Source organism: Protomyctophum parallelum (assembly GCF_964188405.1).
Source record: "Protomyctophum parallelum genome assembly, chromosome: 21".
NCBI classification, from domain to species: domain Eukaryota; kingdom Metazoa; phylum Chordata; class Actinopteri; order Myctophiformes; family Myctophidae; genus Protomyctophum; species Protomyctophum parallelum.
In genome coordinates, this window is record NC_139713.1 from 6,347,755 (window position 1) to 6,372,020 (window position 24,266).

A 24,266-nucleotide genomic window follows, 5' to 3' on the forward strand; every position below is an offset into this window, starting at 1 on the left:
GTCACACAGCTCCTCTCCTCTCCTCTCCCACTCCCCAGTCAGTCACACTGCAGAATGGCTCCCTCATGGCCCTGCACCCCCTCTCAGTCACCTCACTCTGTGCTGCACATGACGGGGGAGGAGCCTTCAGAGCACGTCACATTCCTGCCTGCCTAGCTGGGGAAGAAATTAGGAAGAGAAGAAAGAAAGAAAGAGCGAGCCCAGAGAGATGAGAGGATTGGAGCCTCTAACAACATTCTTGTGATGATAAGACTAAAAGAGAGACTGCTTTATCATGTTATGGTCAGTTAGTGACCCCTGACCTCTAAATGAGAGACAAGACGCACCCAGAAAAAACAGACACATATTTGACATGTGATATCACACATTGATACCTAGAAAAAATACATGATATGTTACTTTATGATATGTTTAAGAGATCAAACTATGTTGGGAAGCAATGGGTTACACACAACCTTCCTTTAATGTGTTTAATCATGACCAGATGTGAGGATTTAATCCATTCCGGACGGGAATCCCTTTTGGTGCTTCTAGCATTATGTTATACTTTTAGCTATTGAAAATTAGCAGATCTACAAGCTCATAGTGCGGCACCGTGTGCCGCCCTACGAGCTTGTAGATCTGCTATTTTTTGAAAAATCATGAAAATGTACATCTTTGAATATTTATTATTTCCCAGTGAGCTCTTTTAACCAATTAAATATAATTGTGGTGGTCCTTGACGTGAAAAGGTTTGAGAAAAGATTCAGAGAAGATTTTCAGAAAACTGTCATGATTTAGAAGACACTTTTAGAATTTATAGTCTTAGGTCTAAATGATTTAAGTGTAACTGTGTTTGATGCAGAGTCAAAGATTGCAGGGTCAGTCAGTGTGGGAGGTACATTCCATTCCTATTCATCATAGTCTCTTCATTACTACAGTATGGGTTCTCAAAGTGGGGTCTGGTCCCCAACAAAGGTACTTAGTATGGCATCTCAATCTTTTTTTCTTTTTTTTAATTTTATTTTTATTCCACATCTTTGCAGTGACACATTGCATACCTACATGTTATACATAAGTACATGCATATACATATAATTACCGGTAGATGCATTTCATGGTAGTCAGTTTGGATTTTTCTCATTTTTTAAAACCCACCAGTTATCCCCCCCCTCCGATAGAGGGGAAAAAGAGAAGAAGAATTAAAAAGAAGAAAGGAGAAGAGAGAAAAAGAAGAAAAGATTGGAGAGAATCATTTTAACCACTTTATCCATTTATATCTTGACTATTATAAACAGCAGATCTACAAGCTAGTTTTCTCCCTTTTTTTATGGAAAATGTTTGGAAATGTTTCTTTAAAGATAGATCTTCTCTTCTGGGGGTCTCTTCTATAGCACAAACCATTTTCACATGGATGTCTGTCTGTCTGTGTCTGGGAAATAATATATCAATTTGGGGGTCTTTGACTTGAAAAGGTTTGAGAACCACTGGATTTAATTAGGTGACATGAGGCCTCGCCGACTCACCTTGGCTTTAAACTACAAATTTGGAAAAATAAGCAACAACATTGTAATCATGTGGTGCTCTTGAATTACCTAGTCATTATCTAAACACAGCATTCTTCTTTTATTATGTGCTATACACGCTAAAGCTTCAATTTGGAATGATTTTATGTTGCTCAGGTTTATAACCCGCAACTTAATTGCGTGTGTGTGTGTGTGTGTGTGTGTGTGTGTGTGTGTGTGTGTAGTTGTATACAGTATACTTACTGTACTATACTTGTGAGGACCAACTGTCTCCACAGGTGTAGCAGAACATGAGATTTGTGGCGGCCATTTTCCTGGTCCTCACAAGAGAGAATCTTGTTTTATGGTTGAGAAATGATATTTGTAGAGATACGTTGTGCAAATTAGAGAAAGATTCAGGTTGGTATAGGATTACAATCAGACATTTAGAGGTTCAATTGTAGGGTTTGGAATCAGATTTAAAACATGATTTATACCTATAGTTGCGTGCCAGTGTCATATACCCAAAGAAATGCCAGTCTGCGCTTTGTGTGGCTTTAGACTTAAATTGGCATTCATAAAACCCGGCAGGCCGACCTAAAATGTTGATGACCTCACAAGTAGAGTAATACAAACCTGTATGTGCACACACACACACACACACACACACACACACACACACACACACACACACACACACACACACACACACACACACACACACACACACACACACACACAGTGTAATTTGAAGCAATGAAGTCTCTTCCAGGCAGCTCTCTGGTTGTGTTCAGACATCCCACCCGGTTGGTTTTCCTGCAGTCTCTTCCATCTGTTTCTAATGTCTTATTGAAAACAACAGTGTTGTGATCTGCATGGAGACAGAAAACACCATCTGAAGAATGAGACTGAGACTCCATCCATAAAACACCATCTGAAGAATGAGACTGAGACTCCATCCATAAAACACCATCTGAAGAATGAGACTGAGACTCCATCCATAAAACACCATCTGAAGAATGAGACTGAGACTCCATCCATAAAACACCATCTGAAGAATGAGACTGAGACTCCATCCATAAAACACCATCTGAAGAATGAGACTGAGACTCCATCCATAAAACACCATCTGAAGAATGAGACTGAGACTCCATCCATAAAACACCATCTGAAGAATGAGACTGAGACTCCATCCACAAAACACCATCTGAAGAATGAGACTGAGACTCCATCCATAAAAACACCATCTGAAGAATGAGACTGAGACTCCATCCATAAAACCACCAAAAAACACCATCTGAAGAATGAGACTGAGACTCCATCCATAAAACACCATCTGAAGAATGAGACTGAGACTCCATCCATAAAACACCATCTGAAGAATGAGACTGAGACTCCATCCATAAAACACCATCTGAAGAATGAGACTGAGACTCCATCCATAAAACACCATCTGAAGAATGAGACTGAGACTCCATCCATAAAACACCAGCTGAAGAATGAGACTGAGACTCCATCCACAAAACACCATCTGAAGAATGAGACTGAGACTCCATCCATAAAACACCATCTGAAGAATGAGACTGAGACTCCATCCATAAAACACCATCTGAAGAATGAGACTGAGACTCCATCCATAAAACACCATCTGAAGAATGAAACTGAGACTCCATCCATAAAACACCATCTGAAGAATGAGACTGAGACTCCATCCATAAAAACACCATCTGAAGAATGAGACTGAGACTCCATCCATAAAACACCATCTGAAGAATGAGACTGAGACTCCATCCATAAAACACCATCTGAAGAATGAGACTGAGACTCCATCCATAAAACACCATCTGAAGAATGAGACTGAGACTCCATCCATAAAACACCATCTGAAGAATGAGACTGAGACTCCATCCATAAAAACACCATCTGAAGAATGAGACTGAGACTCCATCCATAAAACACCATCTGAAGAATGAGACTGAGACTCCATCCATAAAACACCATCTGAAGAATGAGACTGAGACTCCATCCATAAAACACCATCTGAAGAATGAGACTGAGACTCCATCCATAAAACACCATCTGAAGAATGAGACTGAGACTCCATCCATAAAACACCATCTGAAGAATGAGACTGAGACTCCATCCATAAAACACCATCTGAAGAATGAGACTGAGACTCCATCCATAAAACACCATCTGAAGAATGAGACTGAGACTCCATCCATAAAACACCATCTGAAGAATGAGACTGAGACTCCATCCATAAAACACCATCTGAAGAATGAGACTGAGACTCCATCCATAAAACACCATCTGAAGAATGAGACTGAGACTCCATCCATAAAACACCATCTGAAGAATGAGACTGAGACTCCATCCATAAAACACCATCTGAAGAATGAGACTGAGACTCCATCCATAAAACACCATCTGAAGAATGAGACTGAGACTCCATCCATAAAACACCATCTGAAGAATGAGACTGAGACTCCATCCATAAAACACCATCTGAAGAATGAGACTGAGACTCCATCCATAAAACACCATCTGAAGAATGAGACTGAGACTCCATCCATAAAACACCATCTGAAGAATGAGACTGAGACTCCATCCATAAAACACCATCTGAAGAATGAGACTGAGACTCCATCCATAAAACACCATCTGAAGAATGAGACTGAGACTCCATCCATAAAACACCATCTGAAGAATGAGACTGAGACTCCATCCATAAAACACCATCTGAAGAATGAGACTGAGACTCCATCCATAAAACACCATCTGAAGAATGAGACTGAGACTCCATCCATAAAAACACCGTCTGAAGAATGAGACTGAGACTCCATCCATAAAACACCATCTGAAGAATGAGACTGAGACTCCATCCATAAAACACCATCTGAAGAATGAGACTGAGACTCCATCCATAAAACACCATCTGAAGAATGAGACTGAGACTCCATCCATAAAACACCATCTGAAGAATGAGACTGAGACTCCATCCATAAAACACCATCTGAAGAATGAGACTGAGACTCCATCCATAAAACACCATCTGAAGAATGAGACTGAGACTCCATCCATAAAACACCATCTGAAGAATGAGACTGAGACTCCATCCATAAAACACCATCTGAAGAATGAGACTGAGACTCCATCCATAAAACACCATCTGAAGAATGAGACTGAGACTCCATCCATAAAACACCATCTGAAGAATGAGACTGAGACTCCATCCATAAAACACCATCTGAAGAATGAGACTGAGACTCCATCCATAAAACACCATCTGAAGAATGAGACTGAGACTCCATCCATAAAACACCATCTGAAGAATGAGACTGAGACTCCATCCATAAAACACCATCTGAAGAATGAGACTGAGACTCCATCCATAAAACACCATCTGAAGAATGAGACTGAGACTCCATCCATAAAACACCATCTGAAGAATGAGACTGAGACTCCATCCATAAAACACCATCTGAAGAATGAGACTGAGACTCCATCCATAAAACACCATCTGAAGAATGAGACTGAGACTCCATCCATAAAACACCATCTGAAGAATGAGACTGAGACTCCATCCATAAAACACCATCTGAAGAATGAGACTGAGACTCCATCCATAAAACACCATCTGAAGAATGAGACTGAGACTCCATCCATAAAAACACCATCTGAAGAATGAGACTGAGACTCCATCCATAAAACACCATCTGAAGAATGAGACTGAGACTCCATCCATAAAACACCATCTGAAGAATGAGACTGAGACTCCATCCATAAGTGTATTGTCTGCCTAACACCTATAGGGCCTGACTGACATTGTGTAATCTCTCAAGAACAGATTCTGTGCTTGCGCTACAGAATCGGTCAGCAAATTCACCCTTACTGTATTCTTATTTATTTTATATAAAAACTTTGTTTGCCACTGCACTGGTTTTGTTTGTCTTCTGCACTGTAATTGTATTTGTTATTTTTTTACCTATTTTGTTTTATGCATCCCAATGTATGTATAAATGTGTTTGCTTTGTTTGATGTTCTGCTTGGCACATAATTGCCTTGTTGTTGAAATGTGCGATGCAAATAAAACAGTGTGATTTTTATTTTTTTTACATTAACCTCTTAAAGGTATATTCAGTGATTACACTTAATTCAAATATCACTTATTTTTTTGTTTTGTTGTGATAATCCTCTCTACTATAGAGTGTGCTGTCCCCAGTTAACCCCTGGGGGTCAAAAAACCTTAGGTTTCGTTTTTGGCTCTCTATCCTGATTGGATGAGCCAAAAACGAACCTAAGGTTTTTTGAGTGAAATCACTGAATATACCTTTAAACCCACAATACTTTGCAAACCAGAATAGGGATGATACAGTATATTGGCTTCAAGTGGTTGAATGTCTGAAAATATAGGGTGGGTGGGTCGCTGCTTCATCTCTCTCTCTCAGAAGGGGTCATTGAACGGTAACAAGACAACTCACCCCTTTTTCTGTTTTCCTCCTGGAATCTTCCCCAGTGAGGGGTGGGAGGAATACAAGAAGACTCACCCCGTTTCTGTTTTCCTTCTGGAACCTTCCCCAGTGAGGGGTGGGAGGAATACAAGAAGACTCACCCCGTTTCTGTTTTCCTCCTGGAATCTTCCCCAGTGAGGGGTGGGAGGAATACAAGAAGACTCACCCCGTTTCTGTTTTCCTCCTGGGATCTTCCCCAGTGAGGGGTGGGAGAGAATGGACGGCAGACAGCTGGACTTTGAATATCTCCAACTATAAACTTTCACGACAGCAGACAGCCTACAGTAAGTACAAATATAATTTATGAAAAGGCTACTAGGCTACAGTGAAGTCGGTTGAACTGACAAAATAACAAAATAAATCAACGTTGAAGACCCCTATTCTATCTAAACCTTTCATTACTTTGTCTCCTTTCATGAATACTGTACATGCGCGCGGGGGCGAGCGAGCAGGAGGTTCTACCTTCTGACATCTGAGGAAAAAAACACAGCTCAAATTGCACACAGATGTGCTAGCTGCATGTGTGTGTGTGTGTGTGTGTGTGCGTGTGAGCGTGCATGTGTGTAGGTGTGCGTGCGACTGAATGTGTGATTATGCGATTGTGTGAATTGATGTTATTTCAAAGGGGAAAAACAATAATGTTTTTGAAGTACATCTCACCAGCTCAGCATTAAAGGAGAATTCCATGATAGAAGGCTTTCTTACCTTTCTTTGTAGTTGTTACGTCCCCATTAAAGAGGTCCAGGTGTTTTGTGCAAAACCTCCTTATTGGCTATTTCAACCTACCATGAGCCCTCAATGAATTGCATTGAATGGAATGGGAATTGAATGGGGCTATTAGGTGTTGTGCTAATTTGCTTAGTTCCATCGAAATAAGTAGTAAAGTGTGCCGCTTGAGATATTATTTACATTATGAAGAGAGGATAGGCCTATATACAAAAAATATATAATTTTGAGCGATGGAAATAAGCGAATTAGCACAACACCCCATAGACCCATTCAAATCCCATTCAATTCAATGCAATTCATTGAGGGCTTATGGTAGGGGAAATAGCCAATGGCAATAAGGACCTTCTGCACAAAATAACACCTGGACCTCTTTGGTGGGGACGTAACAACTACAAAGAAAGGTAAGAAAGCCTTTTAGTATGGAATTCTCCTTTAACTTGGGGGTTTTAGAGTTTACCGATACGACACCATTCCCATATGGGTGTGTTCCGAAAATAGATGATCTTCTCTAGAGTCTAAATAAAGCATCAGTCCATCTGTCTGTCTGACATCCTCAGGATGTGCATCATGTGTAAAAGGGATAGAGAGAGAAAGGCAGAGAGTTAAAAGGTTAAAGAACTGTATGAAAACCTGCAAAACCCGTCATTCCGTCCGTCGATCCGTACGTCACGCCTCCATATATGGTCGTCAGCCCCTCACGCCTCGTGACACGTCACGCCACCATATATGGTCGTCAGTCCGTCACGCCTTGTGACACGCTCCATATATGGCCGTTTCCATAAAGATCTACAGATCTACAAAGAGAATTTAATGTTTGTTTTTAGTTCAATTCAGTTTGTTTTAAAAAACGCCATTGACAATGAAGGGAAAATTTACACCATCTTGTCCCTAACACAAACATTAAATGCCATTAACAATAAAGAGAATTTAATGTTTGTTTTGTCACTGTTTGTTTTACATCACCATTACATCACCTAATCATAGAAACATGAGTTAGACTTTAATGTATTAGCGCCCCTCACTTCACACGGGTGTGATTTTTTTCCTATTCGTTTGGTCATTAAGGTCCACAGAATGAGAGGCCTGCTCTGCCGGAAACATCGGCAAAAATGTATTAAGAGTAAAGTTAATTAATTCATTCATTCATGTATTATTAATTAAGATAAAGTTTTGGGTCTGTGGCTCTCTGGGACCCCCAATTTATATTGCAAAATTATAATTTAATTTAACTCTGAGAGTGTACAAATAAGTATAGAGAAATCTGAGGGTGTACAAAATAAGGGTTAATTTGCCTGGGGACCCCCTGGAACTCCCTCAGGTACCCCTGGGGGTCCCCGGACCCCACTTTGGGAACCAGTACTGTTGTAACAGACTACTACAATGGGTTTTGATACTTTATTACTATGTGAGACAAGTACCTCTTCACTGATAATTATAAAACATGAAAAAGCCACACTGGACAATATAAAATAAACCAATTTTCGTTTTTCAATGTTGGGACACATTTGAAATTTGCAGCACCGCAAGATATAACGGATTCAGGACCATACTATACTGTTGTTGAGTTAACCAGAACACCAGAAGGTGGCGGTACAGTGTGAACACAAAGGATGTAAAAGCTGCCGTTAATAAAACCCCAAAAGAAGAAAACGGCCAGATCTACAAGCCCACACAGCGTCACATCCGCGACTCGCTGTGAGCTTGTGGATCTGCTATTTTCGTTTTTGGCGTGCGACACCGTCGTAAAACGAAGCATAGATCATCACACAAGACCAGGCATCATGGCGTCGAATAATGGACTCGCATCTCTGGTAAACATCTGTATTTATGTTCTTATGTTTGTATTTTAAACGCACAATGAGTCCATGAGTGGAACGGTGTGGTTAATGATCAGGATTACATTCATTTATATTCCTCAGAAATCAACAACGACTTAAATACTAACAGTTTTAATTGCAAACGTTAATTGTTATGCCTTATATGCTTATGGACATAAAAACACGTGTGGTTCGTTTTAATTAAAGCCTACATTATAGGGAGGTTTAAACATTAATACATGAATTAATGTTTCAATTAATACACAATTAAATGTATTTTGTATTGTAGCCTACAACAGAGTGTTTCATTGCTCCCCAAGTTGGTTGCAGAATTTAAGCTAATTTGTTTTAGAGATCATATATAAATGAATGCAAGAGAATTGGGCACCTTTTGTACATTGTTCTATGTACCTGAGGCTACTACACAACATAACACAGATGATGTTTACAACTTAACACACTGACTGATGGACTTACGTGCTCACCTCGGCTCTTGTACACCTTTTCAATGCATTCTTAATGCAATCAATGCCAAAGCAGATTCAGCTGTGGTGAATGACTGTCCAACCACCACCACACACACACACAGTCACACACACACACACACACACACACACACACACACACATAGCCTGCCTATAGCCATCTCCTAAAATGGTTTCTCAAACATCAACCATATCTTTCATCAGTGGATTTAGTCCCACAACAAACATACAATTAAAATGAGGTCCGTTTGTGTTAGTCCTTTTTTTTCCTTTGTATAATGGGATGCGATCTGCTTGTATTAAATGGTGTTAAACTCACCAACATTGCAGCTCTACGCCAAACTTGAATTATCCTCTTTCAATCTGCTTCATCCGTTTCATACAAATCCACCGTAGACATATGTTATGAGCTACTTTCTGTCAATAAGGTGATTATTTTGTGTTTTAGTTTGGAAGTGCTCGATCGTTTTCCCAAAAGCAACATCCTGCTGCATCCTGCATTGTGTGCAATTTCGAAACGGGTGGTGCGCAAGGCTGTTTCTAACGAGCGCTTCCAAACATTATAACCGGCACAGAATATATATTTACAGAAAGTAGTAGTGGAATTGTCCCATACACTATTCTTGGTTATTTCCTACAACTATGCTACTATAGCCTTGAATCAAGACGTATCATAGATATGCTGTATGCAAATGCCAAAACCGATAAAATACCATGTATGATAGTCTTAATCTGGGGCTATAAATATGCATGCTTTGTACACTCCCAGAGTTAAATTAACATTGATTTTACAATATAAATTGGGGGTCCCAGAGATAGAAATGCCATTTAATGGGGGTCCGTAGACTAATGCATGTCAAACAGGGGGTCCTTGAAATTAAAACGGGTTGAGAATCTCTGCTAGAGCCTTAAAAGTCTTCTCATGTGGGGGTCCCTGGCATATCTTTTCAAATGGGGGTCCACACCCGCAGGGCTAATTAGTGTCAATTTGGGGGTCCTTGACATGAAAGGGTTTGGGAACGACTGCTCTGCAAATACATGCCTGTCTTAATCTATTCATTATTGGCCAATAGTTAAATGTGGTGATATAATAATGTTATAATGTAATGTATAATTATGTTAATGTTGTTGCAGGGCATCGAGGGCATGTCATCAGCTGCCCATGCACTGTCTCTTCCAGCTGAGGCCTATGGAAATGATGTAAGTGTTAACCCATTCTGACCTGAGATCAGATTCATACGAGGTTTCTCACTGGACACACACTGGTCTGATTAACCCATTCTAACCTGAGATCAGATTCTAAAAATGTCAGTCGTTCTTCGATTTTTCAAAAATAGCAGACCTACAAGCTCGTAGCTCGCCACTCGGTGGCGCGCTATGAGCTTGTAGATCTGCTATTTTTCAATAGCTAAAGCACGACATGATGCTAACACCAAAATGGGTTCCCGTTCAGAATGGGTTAATGTCACTGATGATATGTATTTAAAAACAATTCACATATTATTAGCCTTATTGTCACTGACTGGGTGTTCCCGGTCCAGTTACTGCTACTGTGTTTTTGCGTTTGTTAATAATTGTGCATTTTTAGTTCTGAGTCGCCACGACTTAATTTCAGTCATTTTTAATTCCACAGAAGCCTGAATGCTTTCAGATCGTCTGTTTTCAGCTATTAGTTGTTTTAATTAATATTAAAGAGATTTGACTCAAATGGTCAACTGAAATGGCAACAGAATACATGGTTCAGACGCGTCTTCCATTAACCATGAATGGTTTCAGAAAAGTCATGTTGCCTTGTGCTTTGCAGCCCCAACTGGAGGTGATGTGGGCAATGAAAGCCTACAACCACGCAGAGGTCTACTTCAATGTAAGACTGCTTCAAGCTTTCTACACACTCACTACATTAAATCACATTTATACTTAGTTGCACTTGTAAATGAATAATAATAAATATTATTATTATTGTAAATGAACGACTCCGTTCCCTCCTCAGCTCATCTCATCGGTTGACCCTAAGTTTCTGAAGCTGACCAAGGAGGACGATAAGATCTACACTTCCTTCAGGGAAGCCTTCAGCGACCTCAGCATCCAGCCGCTCGACCCAGACGGCCTCAAGTCTGACGAGGGCAAAGAGGTGTGTTTTTAGAAAGAGTTATCAAAGATATTTGTGTACACGGCACGCACAAGCCAATTTGTACTTTGTCCGTTTATATTATGTGCAGAGTTTCTTTTTAATTGCCGGTATCAGTCTTTAATCTACAGAGAAATTAGCTTGCCAATGTTTTGGAGTTGCATTGTGGTAGTTAACATTTTGGTTAGTGTGGCAACAACCTAGACTACCAGTTTAACCCATTCTGACCTGAGATCAGATTCATACGAGGTTTTCCACGGGACACACACTGGTCTGATTAACCCATTCTGACCTGAGATCAGATTAAAAAAATGTCAGACCTACAAGCTCGTATCGTGGCGCGATACGAGCTTGTAGGTCTGCTATTTTTCAATAGCTAAAGCATAACATGATGCTGACACCAAAATGGGTTCCCGGTCAGAATGGGTTAAGTCAGTTCTTCTCAACCTGTGGGCCACGACAGTATTGGAAGTGGGCCCCCAAATAATTGGCAAACACTAAGATTTTAATTATATATATATAAAAAAAATATGCATTTTGATACTGATAAATATGAACTTGAAGTGTACTCAGAGGCGTATCTACAATAAGGCGAGGGCAGGCAGTCCTGATCCATTTCTGCCTGCAGGCCAAAATCCATACAATGAGAAAAAAAAGAGGACAAAAACAAGACATGAGAACTATTAGTGGACAGCTGATTGGCCGTTGCGGTAGAGCGTGACCCTCAAATCACCCATTGGAATGTAAATGCATGCCTTTCAGCCCTTTGTATCCTGGTGTCTGGCAGGTATATCTCTTTGAAAACCTTTAGTGCTATGATTGTGCGCGGGGAGACGACAATTAACACATCTTGCCTGCCCACAATGTAATTCCTGGAAACGCCACTGAGTGTACTGCGTCGGTTGCATTGATTCCAAACCCAGAATTAAATGTGCTCAGTAACCAGTTTGACGGGGTCATCCTCTGTTGTTTGCGTGTAGAAATGGCGTCCGTTCTGTAACCAGTTTGACGGGGTCATCCTCTGTTGTTTGCGTGTAGAAATGGCGTCCGTTCTGTAACCAGTTTGACGGGGTCATCCTCTGTTGTTTGCGTGTAGAAATGGCGTCCGTTCTGTAACCAGTTTGACGGGGTCATCCTCTGTTGTTTGCGTGTAGAAATGGCGTCCGTTCTGTAACCAGTTTGACGGGGTCATCGACGACTTCAACTACGGCACTCTCCTCCGCCTGGACTGTGAACGGGACTACACGGAGGAGAACACCATATTCGGTATGTCGCCGTTAATAATAATAAAATAATAATAATAATAACCCAGGAGAACACATTAGGATGCCGTTGTGGATAGAGTTGCTAGTACTGCAATTAACACATTTGTTTTTCCCGTCGTCTTCTTCTCTTTCAGCTACCAGGATCCAGTTCTTTGCCATTGAGATAGCTCGCAACAGAGAGGGCTTGAACAGCCCTATTTTCAATTCTAAAAGTGACAATAAGAGCTAGCTTAATTAACACTAATCCCAATGCCTTTCCCAAGACCGCCTTCTACAGCCATGTAACCCGTTAACCAAGGAATGAGGCCTGTATTGTTTTCATAGCAACCCCATCTCACAGAAATACGTAATGGAATTGTACATACATGACTAGAAAAGCCACAAAATCCATTCCGTACATATAATCCTCCCCATAGACAATGACGGTGGGGCGCTGTCTCTACCGAACTAGCCCTGTAAACATGACTCTCGTATTCATACGAGAGTCATGACGCAACTTCACCCTGGTTTTTGCAGACGCTACATTTACAAATAATTAAAATATATACACATTCGCATTTCAAATATAAAGTACTCACAAAGTGTCCCACGGGTGTTAGTTAGTAGCAGCGCCAGCGATTAGAATTTCTGCATCCCGCGTTGTTTAATAAAAAGCATTTTTATCCGAGGTGTTATTTTGCCATTGGCTTTCAACTACGCGCCCCTATCGGTCGGGAGGAGGGTGGCACTCGGTGTGTTCGATATAGGTACGCTGACCGCCCTGCCAATACAGACTAATAGGCGAGTGCGCTCCCGGTGTGCAACTGTGGATTTCCCAAACGAACCCCGTTTGAAAAAAGTAGCCGGAGAGCTCGGACAAAAATGCTTTTTATTAAAGAACGCGGGACGCAGCAATTCTAATCGCTCGCGCTGCTACTAACTAACACCCGTGGGACACTTTGTGAGTACTTTATATTTGAAATCTGAATGTTTATATATACGGAAATCTTGTAAATGCAGCGACTGCAAAAAACAGGGCAAAGTTACTGCATGACTGTCATGATAATTATCATGGCAGTCATGTTCCAGGGCTACTACCGAACCTGAGCCACGAGAGACACCACCGAGCGGCCCGCGAGTTGAGCGTTGCGAAGTTCAGTATAGAGCCGACTCGTAAATAGTAAATAATGTCAAACCCGAACTCACCCAGCCACGGTTAAATAGCACTTCTGTACTGAACTCACCCAGCCTGACTGACCCAGCCACGCTGAAATAGCACTTCTGTACTGAACTCACCCAGCCTGACCGACCCAGCCACGCTGAAATAGCACTTCCATACTAGTGAAAGCCACGCCTCTGTTTGCGATCAAAACAGTAGTAGTGTAACATATGTACGGATTTCGGGGGTTTTCCTAGTCGTGTATGTACCGGTAGATATTTCTGTGAGATCAGTCTGTTTCATAGGAATGCAAAGTTATTATAAGCAGTGTAAAAAAGACCTGATTTCTACTTGGACGTGCACCTGCATGTCGTGCCCCGAAAATAGCTGATCTACACGCGGACAACAACCACGTCACGCTGTGACGTCGTCAGCTTGTAGATCTGCTATTTTCGCCGTGCGACACCAACAATGCGCAACAAAGTATTAAATCAAGCCTAACAATTACGTGATATGTGAACCGGGGCCGAAGAGCTGGAAAACAAAAAAATAATTACTTCTAGCTGCAATCAGTAACTTTCATGTCCCATAATCAAGAGATTTGAACACGGGTCTCCTCCCAGAGGCTGAAATGCCTTCCGCAGTCGTTAAGTTATATTGTATTTATATATTGTAACATACTCTAGTCAGATGTTTTATTCATGAGAAGTTATTGATTGCAGCTTTAGAGACACGATTGTTTCTTTCATCTCAGATCGGTCCTGTAATGTAAAACTAAAGCATATTAAATTGCATAAGGAGGAGAGACTGGAGCAACACGGACATTTAGAGCCTTTTATTTGGGTGCTAAGTATACAAAACGACTAACGTTTCGACCTTGCGGTCTTCATCAGAGTCATCAAAGCATATTAAATATCAAGGTTTAGTCCTTTTCCATTTGACAGGGGAGATTCACCCCTGTAGTTAAAAGGTAGGGTAATAATAAGGGATTATTAGATTTTAGTTGTTTAAAAAAACCGAAATAAATTAAAATTAAATAGCTCTGTATTTTGATTCGTGGCTCATTGCTATATATGTAGAGTGTTTGTTCAGTAACAGGGGTCTCTCCGGCAAAGAGAATATATATTTTCAGGTCGGGGATACCAATTTCATCCAATCAGGAGAGAGGAGAACTCCTACAGGATAGATGGATAAATAGGCAACCCACCCTGAAAATGTATTTTCTGTTTAAAGAGCCGGAGAGAGTATTGAGACCCACGTTGCTGAACACACACACACACACACACTAAAGCAGTGGTTTTCAACCAGCTTATCCGACGACAATAAAATATTCAAAGATTCGGATCCGAGGAGCTAAATGTCATCAAATGGTTCTGTGGCTCAAATTCCCAAACAAATAGTTGGCCTTGATATGAAAAGGGTTGAAAACCACTGCACTGATAGAGCAATGAATACTATCCGAATATAGAGCTTTATCATTTTGAATGAAAAAAAAACCCATTTTGTTTTAACCCAAATATTTCACCCTACCTTTTAAAAATAAATCACACCAGCTCGAGGCTTCTAAATAAAGTGCGTCTTTCATACGATGCAGTAAAACGTTATCGGAAAACAATCCCTTGCTTTTTCCTCCGTCGACAATGACGACGACAGCAAAGTTGTGCTGCTGTATTTTCAGTTAGTTTTTTTTCCTTCAAATTAAAGTTCCACAGTACTGTACTGTGATTTGAGTTGCTGCCTACTTGTATCACCGTTGTATGTTTACGTTTACTACTATGTGGGGGGGAGGAGGAGGCCCAGAGTAAGGGCCGATTCATACTCCTATTTTAGAGCCGAATAAAAGTCGGTTCGGCTCTGTAGAGCCTACAATGTGACGTCATTTGGCTCTGTAGAGCCTACAATGTGACGTCATTTGGCTCTGTAGAGCCTACAATGTGACGTCATTTGGCTCAGTAGAGCCTACAATGTGACGTCATTTGGCTCTGTAGAGCCTACAATGTGACGTCATCTGGCTCTGTAGAGCCTACAATGTGACGTCATTTGGCTCTGTAGAGCCTACAATGTGACGTCATTTGGCTCAGTAGAGCCTACAATGTGACGTCATTTGGCTCTGTAGAGCCTACAATGTGACGTCATCTGGCTCTGTAGAGCCTACAATGTGACGTCATTTGATGTTGGGGGGGGGGGGGGGGTACCGTCCTAAAGTCGGCTCTTCGGTGCTACTGGAAATTTCTGACGAGCCGAAATCATTTCGGCACTACAGCGCCGAAACAGCGGTAAAATAGGAGTATGAATCGGCCCTATAAGAGCGCTCAGTCTGTGTCGAAGTATGACTGAGTGGACAACCCCCTAATACCCTCAGTAGTGGTTCCCAAGCGATAGACCGAGAGCACCCCCATTTTTATAGGTTGGGGGAAGTAAATAGCCCTTTTTTTTATGTTCCGTATAATTTGTTTTTTTAAATGAAATGAAAAAAAAAAAAACCCCAAGTGAAATAGAAGTTTTGGGGTTTATCTGGGTGCGTGCCCTCCCCCCCCCCCCCCCCCCCCCCCTGTGATGCGCGAGTGCGTGGCATGAAAATGGTGATGCAGGTGCTGTGGTTATTATTTTAAACATATGAACATAATTATGCCCATATATGGTAAGTATATGCCATATTCAGGTTCATATATAGGAAATATGTCTATATACACTGTAGCCTATGCGACATAATATGCAGGTGGCCAATTTAGAATGTTCCGTTTATTTCATTCGCATGTGGGGTGGGGGTGCGTCAGCTAGGTCGGGATGTAACGGGGTGCACGCACGCGGCCAAAACAAGTTTGGGAACCACTACTATCTGCCCCCCCCTCCCTCCCTCCCTCCCCCCCCCTGTACCCCCCTGTGTGACGGACACGACCACAGGATCAATACATTACCTGATTGTACCCATGCTGTTTTGTCCTTAAAGCCTCAAGCCCTGATGAGATAATAATGTAAAAACCTATACAAATAAAAAAAGACCATATGGAAACATAAATGCATGCATGGCAGCCACCACTCTTTCATAAATAAACACCTGTCTTAACCTTATTAGTACCTTGTGTCCTTTTGTGTTTGTTAAATGTATAACCCCAAAGATGGCCAGACCAGTGGTTCTAAACCATGAACCACCAAAGGTGTGGTGTGGACTAAATTATACTAATGGTTGTTGGTATAATTCCCCATGAGTCAAGTGCCATGAATTTTGGCCAAACGAGGCATGAGTTAAGGTTTCATTTAAAAAAAATGCCATAGCAACCCCCCCCCCCCCGACTTATTGGAGTAAGACTGGTTTCAGTGCTATTTGGCATGACCCACACATAGCTCCGTAAGGGAGTGGTTGCACCACTCAACAATCTGGCCTTGACGGCTCATAAATGCAAACAGAAAAGTCCTATTTGCATCATGCATGCTCATAGTGCATACCGTCCGTTGACTGCCCTCTGCTGGCACAAATGTGATCCATCCATTTTCTTCCCAATCACGTGCTGTAGGCCTACATCTATTATTTTGGCTTCTATGCAGCACAACTTTTATATCTCTCTGCTCTCGGGAAGAAACCACGAAAATGTTCATTTTTCCTAGAAATGAAAAAAAAAAATATATATATACACATCAGAAAATTTATAAAACCCTTATATATTATTTTTTAAACAAAGCAATACTGCCTCAAAGTTGGTATTCTGATTTTGGATATTGTCAGTTAGTTGCATGCGTCATTCATTATATTATCACCACGTGTCATATTTTATATACCACTTCACCCCAATCCAGCTCAAGTGGAGATAGGCTTTCTTGCCCGATGCTTCAACATGACAGACACTACTTTATATACCTGTATAGATAGGCCAAAAAGCAGGACTTTAAAACATTACAATAACTTCTGCAAAGAGGGAGAAGCAACTCTGTCTCCGGAGAAGAGATCCAGTGTAAGTCATTTTACACTTGGTCGCATGCTGAAAATAGCTGATCTACAAGCTGCGGTGCGTTGTGAGCTTGTAGATCTGCTATCTTCAACAAGTGTAAAATCAGCCGTTCCGACGCCATCAAGGCCCGCCAAAATACATTTTAGTCGACTAAAACTAGACTAACACTACAGTTGACTAAAATGTTACTAAGACTAAATGAAAACTATTCAAAAGACTGCCTCCTGCCGGGGGGAAGTTTTTAAACTTGCAAGTTTAAAACTTACAAAACTTACATGTAAGTTTAAAACACCAAAACCTACATGTAGTAAGTTTTGGGGGTCCTTGACATGAAATAGTTTGAGAACCACAGAGAAAGAAAGGTTTTTCAGAAAACTGTCAGGACTTGGAGGCCCCCATATATACCTATGACATAATTATTCTGTTGATACAGGCGTATTGATACAAATAGTTTTGACTGTTCGCACACAGCCATCACCCTCGACAATTACACAGCAACAACACCTCATCCTGTAGTCCCTTCACAATAAAGTGTCTCCCCTTTACCTCCCAATGCCACACATTTTACGCTGCAGGTTCTTAACAGGAAATAAGTGTAACTTAACATTGTGGGAGAGAGCAAGGCAGCGAGTGAGCGAGAGAGAGAGAGGGCCAAGAGTGGTGGGGGTTGACTGATAAGTGAGGCCCTTTTTGAAACTAGCTCCTCGCCCTACACACTTCCACTCGGTTTGAACATAGATATATAAATAATAGAGACGGCACTGGGATTCCCCTCCCATCCAGTACCGTCTCTATAGATTTATATATCTATGCTCAAACCAAGTGGAAGTGTGTAGGCTAGTTTCAAAATGGGGCTGACGGTCAGTCGGAGCTTGGAGCCCGCCTGAGGGTGCAGGAGGCCCGTTTCAATTGAAACATGGTGAAACATAGCAAAGGCCTCCTATGCTTAGTTAGAAGGCATTTGTAGAATCGTCCTCAGGTGTCAGGACTTAGAAGGCATTTGGTAGAACAGTCCTCAGGTCTAAATGGGTTAAGTAGGACTTAACCCTTTGACACCCTAGCTCAGTCACAACAATGCTTCGGCTAGTTTCGCTGCGAAGATATTTAGAGTACATCTAACAAGCTTCAGAACGTTTTTTGTTTGTTTTGTTTTTAAAATCGTATTATATAAAATGAGACCGCGACAAACAAAAGTGTACAAACCAACGAGGTTTATTTGCAGTCACAATGCTTACACTATAAGTAGCAGACATCCAAACAAAGTCCAACAGCTATTCACTCTATGTACCCAAAACATTCACATCAGGGACACAAACAAACCAAAAAAAAAAAAAAAAAGAAATTAAGAAAACTCAAAATGAACATCCATGAGTGCTGGCATGGTTAATGAGCTAGTCGTTTCACACAAACAGTTAGCAGCAACGTCGTAGAAGAAGGAACAACAAAGTTGCTAGTTATACTCCTGTCCGTCCGTCCGTCCGCGGTCGTTTCTCTTTCTTTTATACTGTTCTGTAATTCCCGGCCGTTTTTTTAGAGGATTTGACGCCATAGGTTTCTTGAGATTCATTTAAAAAAAACGAAAAATCGGTTTAAATTCCTTCAGATATGAGCTCTGACACCGTGGACCAGCGGGCGTTCCAGCTTTTATAAAAGCCCCGATTCGCACTTTCCGTCGTACGAAAACAGCAGGAGCCTACCATATAGCTTGTGAGGCGTCGCGGAATGTCGCGACGCGTCGCGAGCTCGTCGTAGGGCGTCGGCCGTTCTCGTCGGTGCGACGGGAGCATAATATAAATGCAGGCAGAAAGAATAGTCTCGAGGCGAGGCGAGAAGCCGCCTAGATACCCTGGCTTGTTTGGGGCCCTCCCCTCCTCCCCCCCCCCAAAAACAGAAACACCGTCAGGAGGTTCTAGCAGTCGGTCACAGCACCATGGGACACGGCACGCACACTCAGTCACCAGGGAGCCATTTTGTTTCCCTTCACCACACACACACACACACACTTATCACACTCGCACACAAGAGGACTCCACTGCAAGGACCCTTAGTTCTAAAGAACGCAATCGGTCGGTCACACACACACACACACACACACACACACACACACACACGGACTCCACTGCAGGACCCTTACTTCTAAAGAACGCGGTCAGTCGGTCGGTCGGTCCCATAAACTGGGGGTCCCCGGCCTTCCATCCATCCATCCATCCATCCAAAGAGAGGAGTGTAAACAAAATGGTGTGAGACTGCCACCTGGCCTACCAGAGGGTAAAATGGAGCTATTACCATTATTGCTTGCACATCAAAATCAATCAGACTGCTAAAAAAAAAAAAAAAAAAAAAAAAAGGAAATGGGGAGAAAAAGCGAAGTGTGTGTTTATCGTATGCACATCAGACCTATACTGTAGTGGAGAAGGGCTCAGGGCAACAGGGTCTCGTTCGGAGGGGGGGGGGGGGGAAGAGGGTCAGCGAGCTGCCCCCCCCCATCCCCCCCCTCACCCCATATCCCCCCCCCCCGTCCCGTCCCGGCCTGGCCTGGTCGTGCCGCCTGTCGGCTGTCGTATAAGAAGAAGGGAAAATGGCTATTTTATTTACATCGACTCCGACCCAGAGGGGCAGAGAAACATGTATTGTACAAATGTGGTCTGACTCCCAACCTCCTCCTCCTCCTCCTTCTCAAGGTAGTGTAGGTCTCTCTTCCTCCTCCTCACCCAAACCCAGCCCTAAAAGTCTTTATTTACACACCGGAGAGGACTTTTATTCCTTTTTGTTACGCGATTAATTCGCCCCAAGAAATCTATATATATATATTTATTTTTTTCTCCTCCCCACAACTGATTGTGTCTCGAGTACATTCACACAGGGTCCTGATTACGTGGAGATAAAGCAACGCTTTTTTTTTTTTCTTTTTTTTCTCAGGAAAGAGGTTTGATTTTTGCCATGAATTAATTAAAACAAAAAGGCATAAACTAATATTGTTTGATGCACATTTTTTTTAGAAGAGTTTAATTTTTATATATATATTTTTTTTTAAGTCTTCATAAATAATCACCACCGGTGTGTAAAAGGGCCTGGTTTATGTTGTAGTCGCGTGCTGGCCGTTAATAATAGCCGATCTACAAGCTCACAATGTTTAGCTTTTAGATGGTTTTAAACCCATTTTTGGGGCGGGAACCCCTTGTAGTGTTTTTAGGAATCATGTTATACTTTAGCTATTGAAAAATAGCAGATCTACAAGCTCATAGCACGGCACCGAGTGCCACGCTACGAGCTTGTAGGTCTGCTATTTTTTTTGAAAAATAAATCTTGAAAATGTGATGCAAATCTTTGAATATAATATAATAATATATTCTTTCAGAGCCAACTCAAATCTTTGCTTCTGGGGGGTGGGGGGTCCCTGGAACAACATATTTTCAGATGGGGGGGGGGGTCCCTGGAACAACATTTTGAGATGGGGGGGGGGGGGGGGGGGGGGGGCGGCCAATTACATAATAATCTTGGGGGTCCTTCAAATAGTAATTAAATAGTTTGAGAACGACTGACATAGAAACATGGGGATTTTGATTGGGCACAGCGTGCAGTCCAAACATAAAGCAGGCCATACGTTAACGTAATAAGAACTCTATCATCCACGAATACTCCATAACTCAAGTCGTCGACGCACTCCCTCTCTCTCTCTCATTCGTTCATTCGTTCGTTGGTGTCTCTCTCCCTCTCTCTCTCTCGCCCGCCCTCGCTGTGAAAAGCTCGCTTCCCACAATTTTTAAAGACAGCTGCACTAGACTCACTACACTGTAAAAAGATCAGTCACACTTTTTTTCTGGTTGATTTTTTTTTCTTTTGAATTCAATCATCAATCATCATCATCATCATCATTATCATCATTATTATAAACATTGTTCAAAATGTTATGAAAAAAGAAATTTACACTTGTGTTGTGTGTTTGTGTGTGTGTGTGTTTTTTTTGTTTGTTTTCTCTATACAAGGCAGGCAGAAAGCAGGTTACTATGTTTAAACCACCCCCTCCCTCCCCCCTCCTCCCCCCCCCCTCCCCTCCACCCCCAAATCATTCCATTCCAAAATCCGGAGCCGGCGCCCGCCTCCTCTCATCTCATCGTGTTCCGGTCCATGGTTTCCCTCTTTCCAGAGTGCGTAGAAGTTGTGTGTGTGTGTGTGTGTGTCCCGTCCCACCCCCTCCCCCCCACCCACCCCCTCCCCCGTATATATTTATATATGTATATATCAAAAAAGGGTGGGGTGGGGGTGGGGGGGGGGGGGGGGTCAGGTGGGAGACGACAAAAAAACCTAAATCGGGGAATGAATCGATCGGTGCAACAACGTAAAAGAGGCGACACCGGAGGATGGTATCGTGTTTTTGTTTGTGTGATTATTTAACCCATTCTGACCTGAGATCAGATTCATACGAGGTTTCCGCCGGACACACACTGGGTCTGATGAACTCATTCTGACCTGAGATCAGATTCAAAAAAAATGTCAGTCGCTCTTCGATTTTTTTCAAAAAATAGCAGACCTACAAGCTCGTATCGCGCCACTCGGTGGCGCGATATGAGCTTGTAGATCTGCTATTTTTTAAATAGCTAAAGCATAACATGATGCTGACACCAAAATGGGTGCCCGGTCAGAATGGGTTAAATGGATATCGCCGCCGCCGCCCCACCCAACAGCGCCCCCTGTGTGGCCACTGTTGCCCATGCAGCAGCTACAATGATAATAGTATATCTCTCTGTGGGGGGGGGGGGCGCTTTAAGAAAAGAGGGGGCTCTCTCCCCAGGCATCCTGGCCCGAGGGGGAGGGGGGTCGACGGGGGTGAGGGGGGTAGGTGAGGCGATGGAGCCGCGGCGGGGGGCGGAGGAGAGGGGGGGAGGAGGAGTGGTGGAGGTAGGAGGAGGAGGGGGGAGGGCGGCGGGAGGAGTAAGACTGAAGAGGAGGAGGAGGAGGAGGAAGAGGAGGAGGAGGAGGAGATGTGGAATGTCAGCTCATCATGTCGTTGCTGTTCACGCCGTACGTTGAGTTCTTCATGCTGTCGTTCACCTCTCTTCTGAACACCGACAGGTTCTGGGTGAACCTGCACACACACACACGCACACACACACGACACACACACACACACACAAACCACACATGCGACACACGCACAACACAAGCACGCACGCAAGCACACAAACCACACACGCGCACACACACACAGACACAAAATTACCGTATTGCTGCCGATAGAAGACCACTCTGATTATAAAACGACCTCCCATTTTTTAAAGACTCATTTGTGGAAAAAGAACATTGAAATTCATATAGTCTCTAGTCGCCGATTATAATACGACCCAATTCTTATTTTTTAAGGATATGTCCATAACCAACGTATAGTCTTATATTCAGCACAATAAGGAGTACGTGTCATGACTGAAAATGTTATGGAATGGCCGCCAGACTAATATCACTGCCTAAATATTAAGTCTGGAACTTCGGCGGTGAAGATGTTATTTCCAAGGGGGCGGGGTTACGTCACAGTAAAAAAAAGTCTCACTTTGAATAGTGGGCTCTGATTGGTCACCCACAACTCTAGGGGTGAGGGAAATGTAAGAGCACCAGACCAATCTCATCTCCCCAGGGATTTTATTTTTCCTGTGGCAGATTTGTCTGGTTTCCAGGCTCTGTGTGTGTGTGTGTGTGCGTGCGTGCGTGCGTGCGTGCGTGCGCGTGCGTGTGTGTGTGTGTGTGTGCGTCTCACCTGTCGCGGTTCTTGGTTAGCAGGTTGCGCTCTATTCCCTCCATGAGGTTTTCAAAGCATAAGTGCATGGCTTGCTGCTTCTCCGGAGGCTGGCTGTTCACAATGCTGTTCCTCAGGTCGGCGAAATACTGCAGGACGCACAACAGTAGAAAGCATAGATGCACTGTAAATATCACTCTACAGTACAGGTGGTCCTATAGGATGAGAGGAGTCTAAACGTTTTTCAGGGCAAGGACCCCCTTTAGCTGAGAGAGAGAGAGAGATGAAGCAGGGACCCCTTTAGCTGAGAGAGAGAGAGAGATGAAGCAGGGACCCCTTTAGCTGAGAGAGAGAGAGATGAAGCAGAGACCCCTTTAGCTGAGAGAGAGAGAGAGATGAAGCAGGGACCCCTTTAGCTGAGAGAGAGAGAGATGAAGCAGGGACCCCTTTAGCTGAGAGAGAGAGAGAGAGATGAAGCAGGGACCCCTTTAGCTGAGAGAGAGAGATGAAGCAGGGACCCCTTTAGCTGAGAGAGAGAGAGATGAAGCAGGGACCCCTTTAGCTGAGAGAGAGAGAGAGAGATGAAGCAGGGACCCCTTTAGCTGAGAGAGAGAGAGAGAGAGAGATGAAGCAGGGACCCCTTTAGCTGAGAGAGAGAGAGAGAGATGAAGCAGGGACCCCTTTAGCTGAGAGAGAGAGATGAAGCAGGGACCCCTTTAGCTGAGAGAGAGAGATGAAGCAGGGACCCCTTTAGCTGAGAGAGAGAGAGAGATGAAGCAGGGACCCCTTTAGCTGAGAGAGAGAGAGATGAAGCAGGGACCCCTTTAGCTGAGAGAGAGAGAGATGAAGCAGGGACCCCTTTAGCTGAGAGAGAGAGAGATGAAGCAGGGACCCCTTTAGCTGAGAGAGAGAGAGATGAAGCAGGGACCCCTTTAGCTGAGAGAGAGAGAGAGATGAAGCAGGGACCCCTTTAGCTGAGAGAGAGAGAGATGAAGCAGGGACCCCCTTTAGCTGAGAGAGAGAGAGATGAA

General features: G+C 42.8%; 2 protein-coding genes across 2 annotated transcripts in view; one reads left to right on the forward strand and one right to left on the reverse strand.

Annotated features, from left to right (window-relative positions):
- The first annotated feature begins 8,499 nt into the window (after nucleotides 1–8,499).
- LOC310879488 (protein PBDC1-like) lies at nucleotides 8,500–16,548 on the forward strand. Its single transcript, XM_083794219.1, has 6 exons — nucleotides 8,500–8,538; nucleotides 10,164–10,229; nucleotides 10,834–10,893; nucleotides 11,020–11,160; nucleotides 12,312–12,423; nucleotides 12,557–16,548. Exons 1-6 carry the CDS (start codon nucleotides 8,509–8,511, stop codon nucleotides 12,649–12,651), a joined length of 504 nt encoding a protein of 167 aa, XP_083650345.1. The 5' UTR covers nucleotides 8,500–8,508; the 3' UTR covers nucleotides 12,652–16,548.
- A 5,639-nt stretch (nucleotides 16,549–22,187) lies between these two features.
- xpo7 (exportin 7) overlaps nucleotides 22,188–24,266 on the reverse strand; it is a gene marked incomplete at its 5' end in the record, with an annotated part of 68,258 nt that continues 66,179 nt past the window's right edge. Inside the window, 2 exons of the mRNA XM_083792993.1 lie at nucleotides 22,188–22,593; nucleotides 23,257–23,384. Of these exons, the coding sequence (XP_083649119.1) occupies nucleotides 22,500–22,593; nucleotides 23,257–23,384 (222 nt within the window). The 3' untranslated portion in view covers nucleotides 22,188–22,499. The remainder of the gene's footprint in view (nucleotides 22,594–23,256; nucleotides 23,385–24,266) is intronic.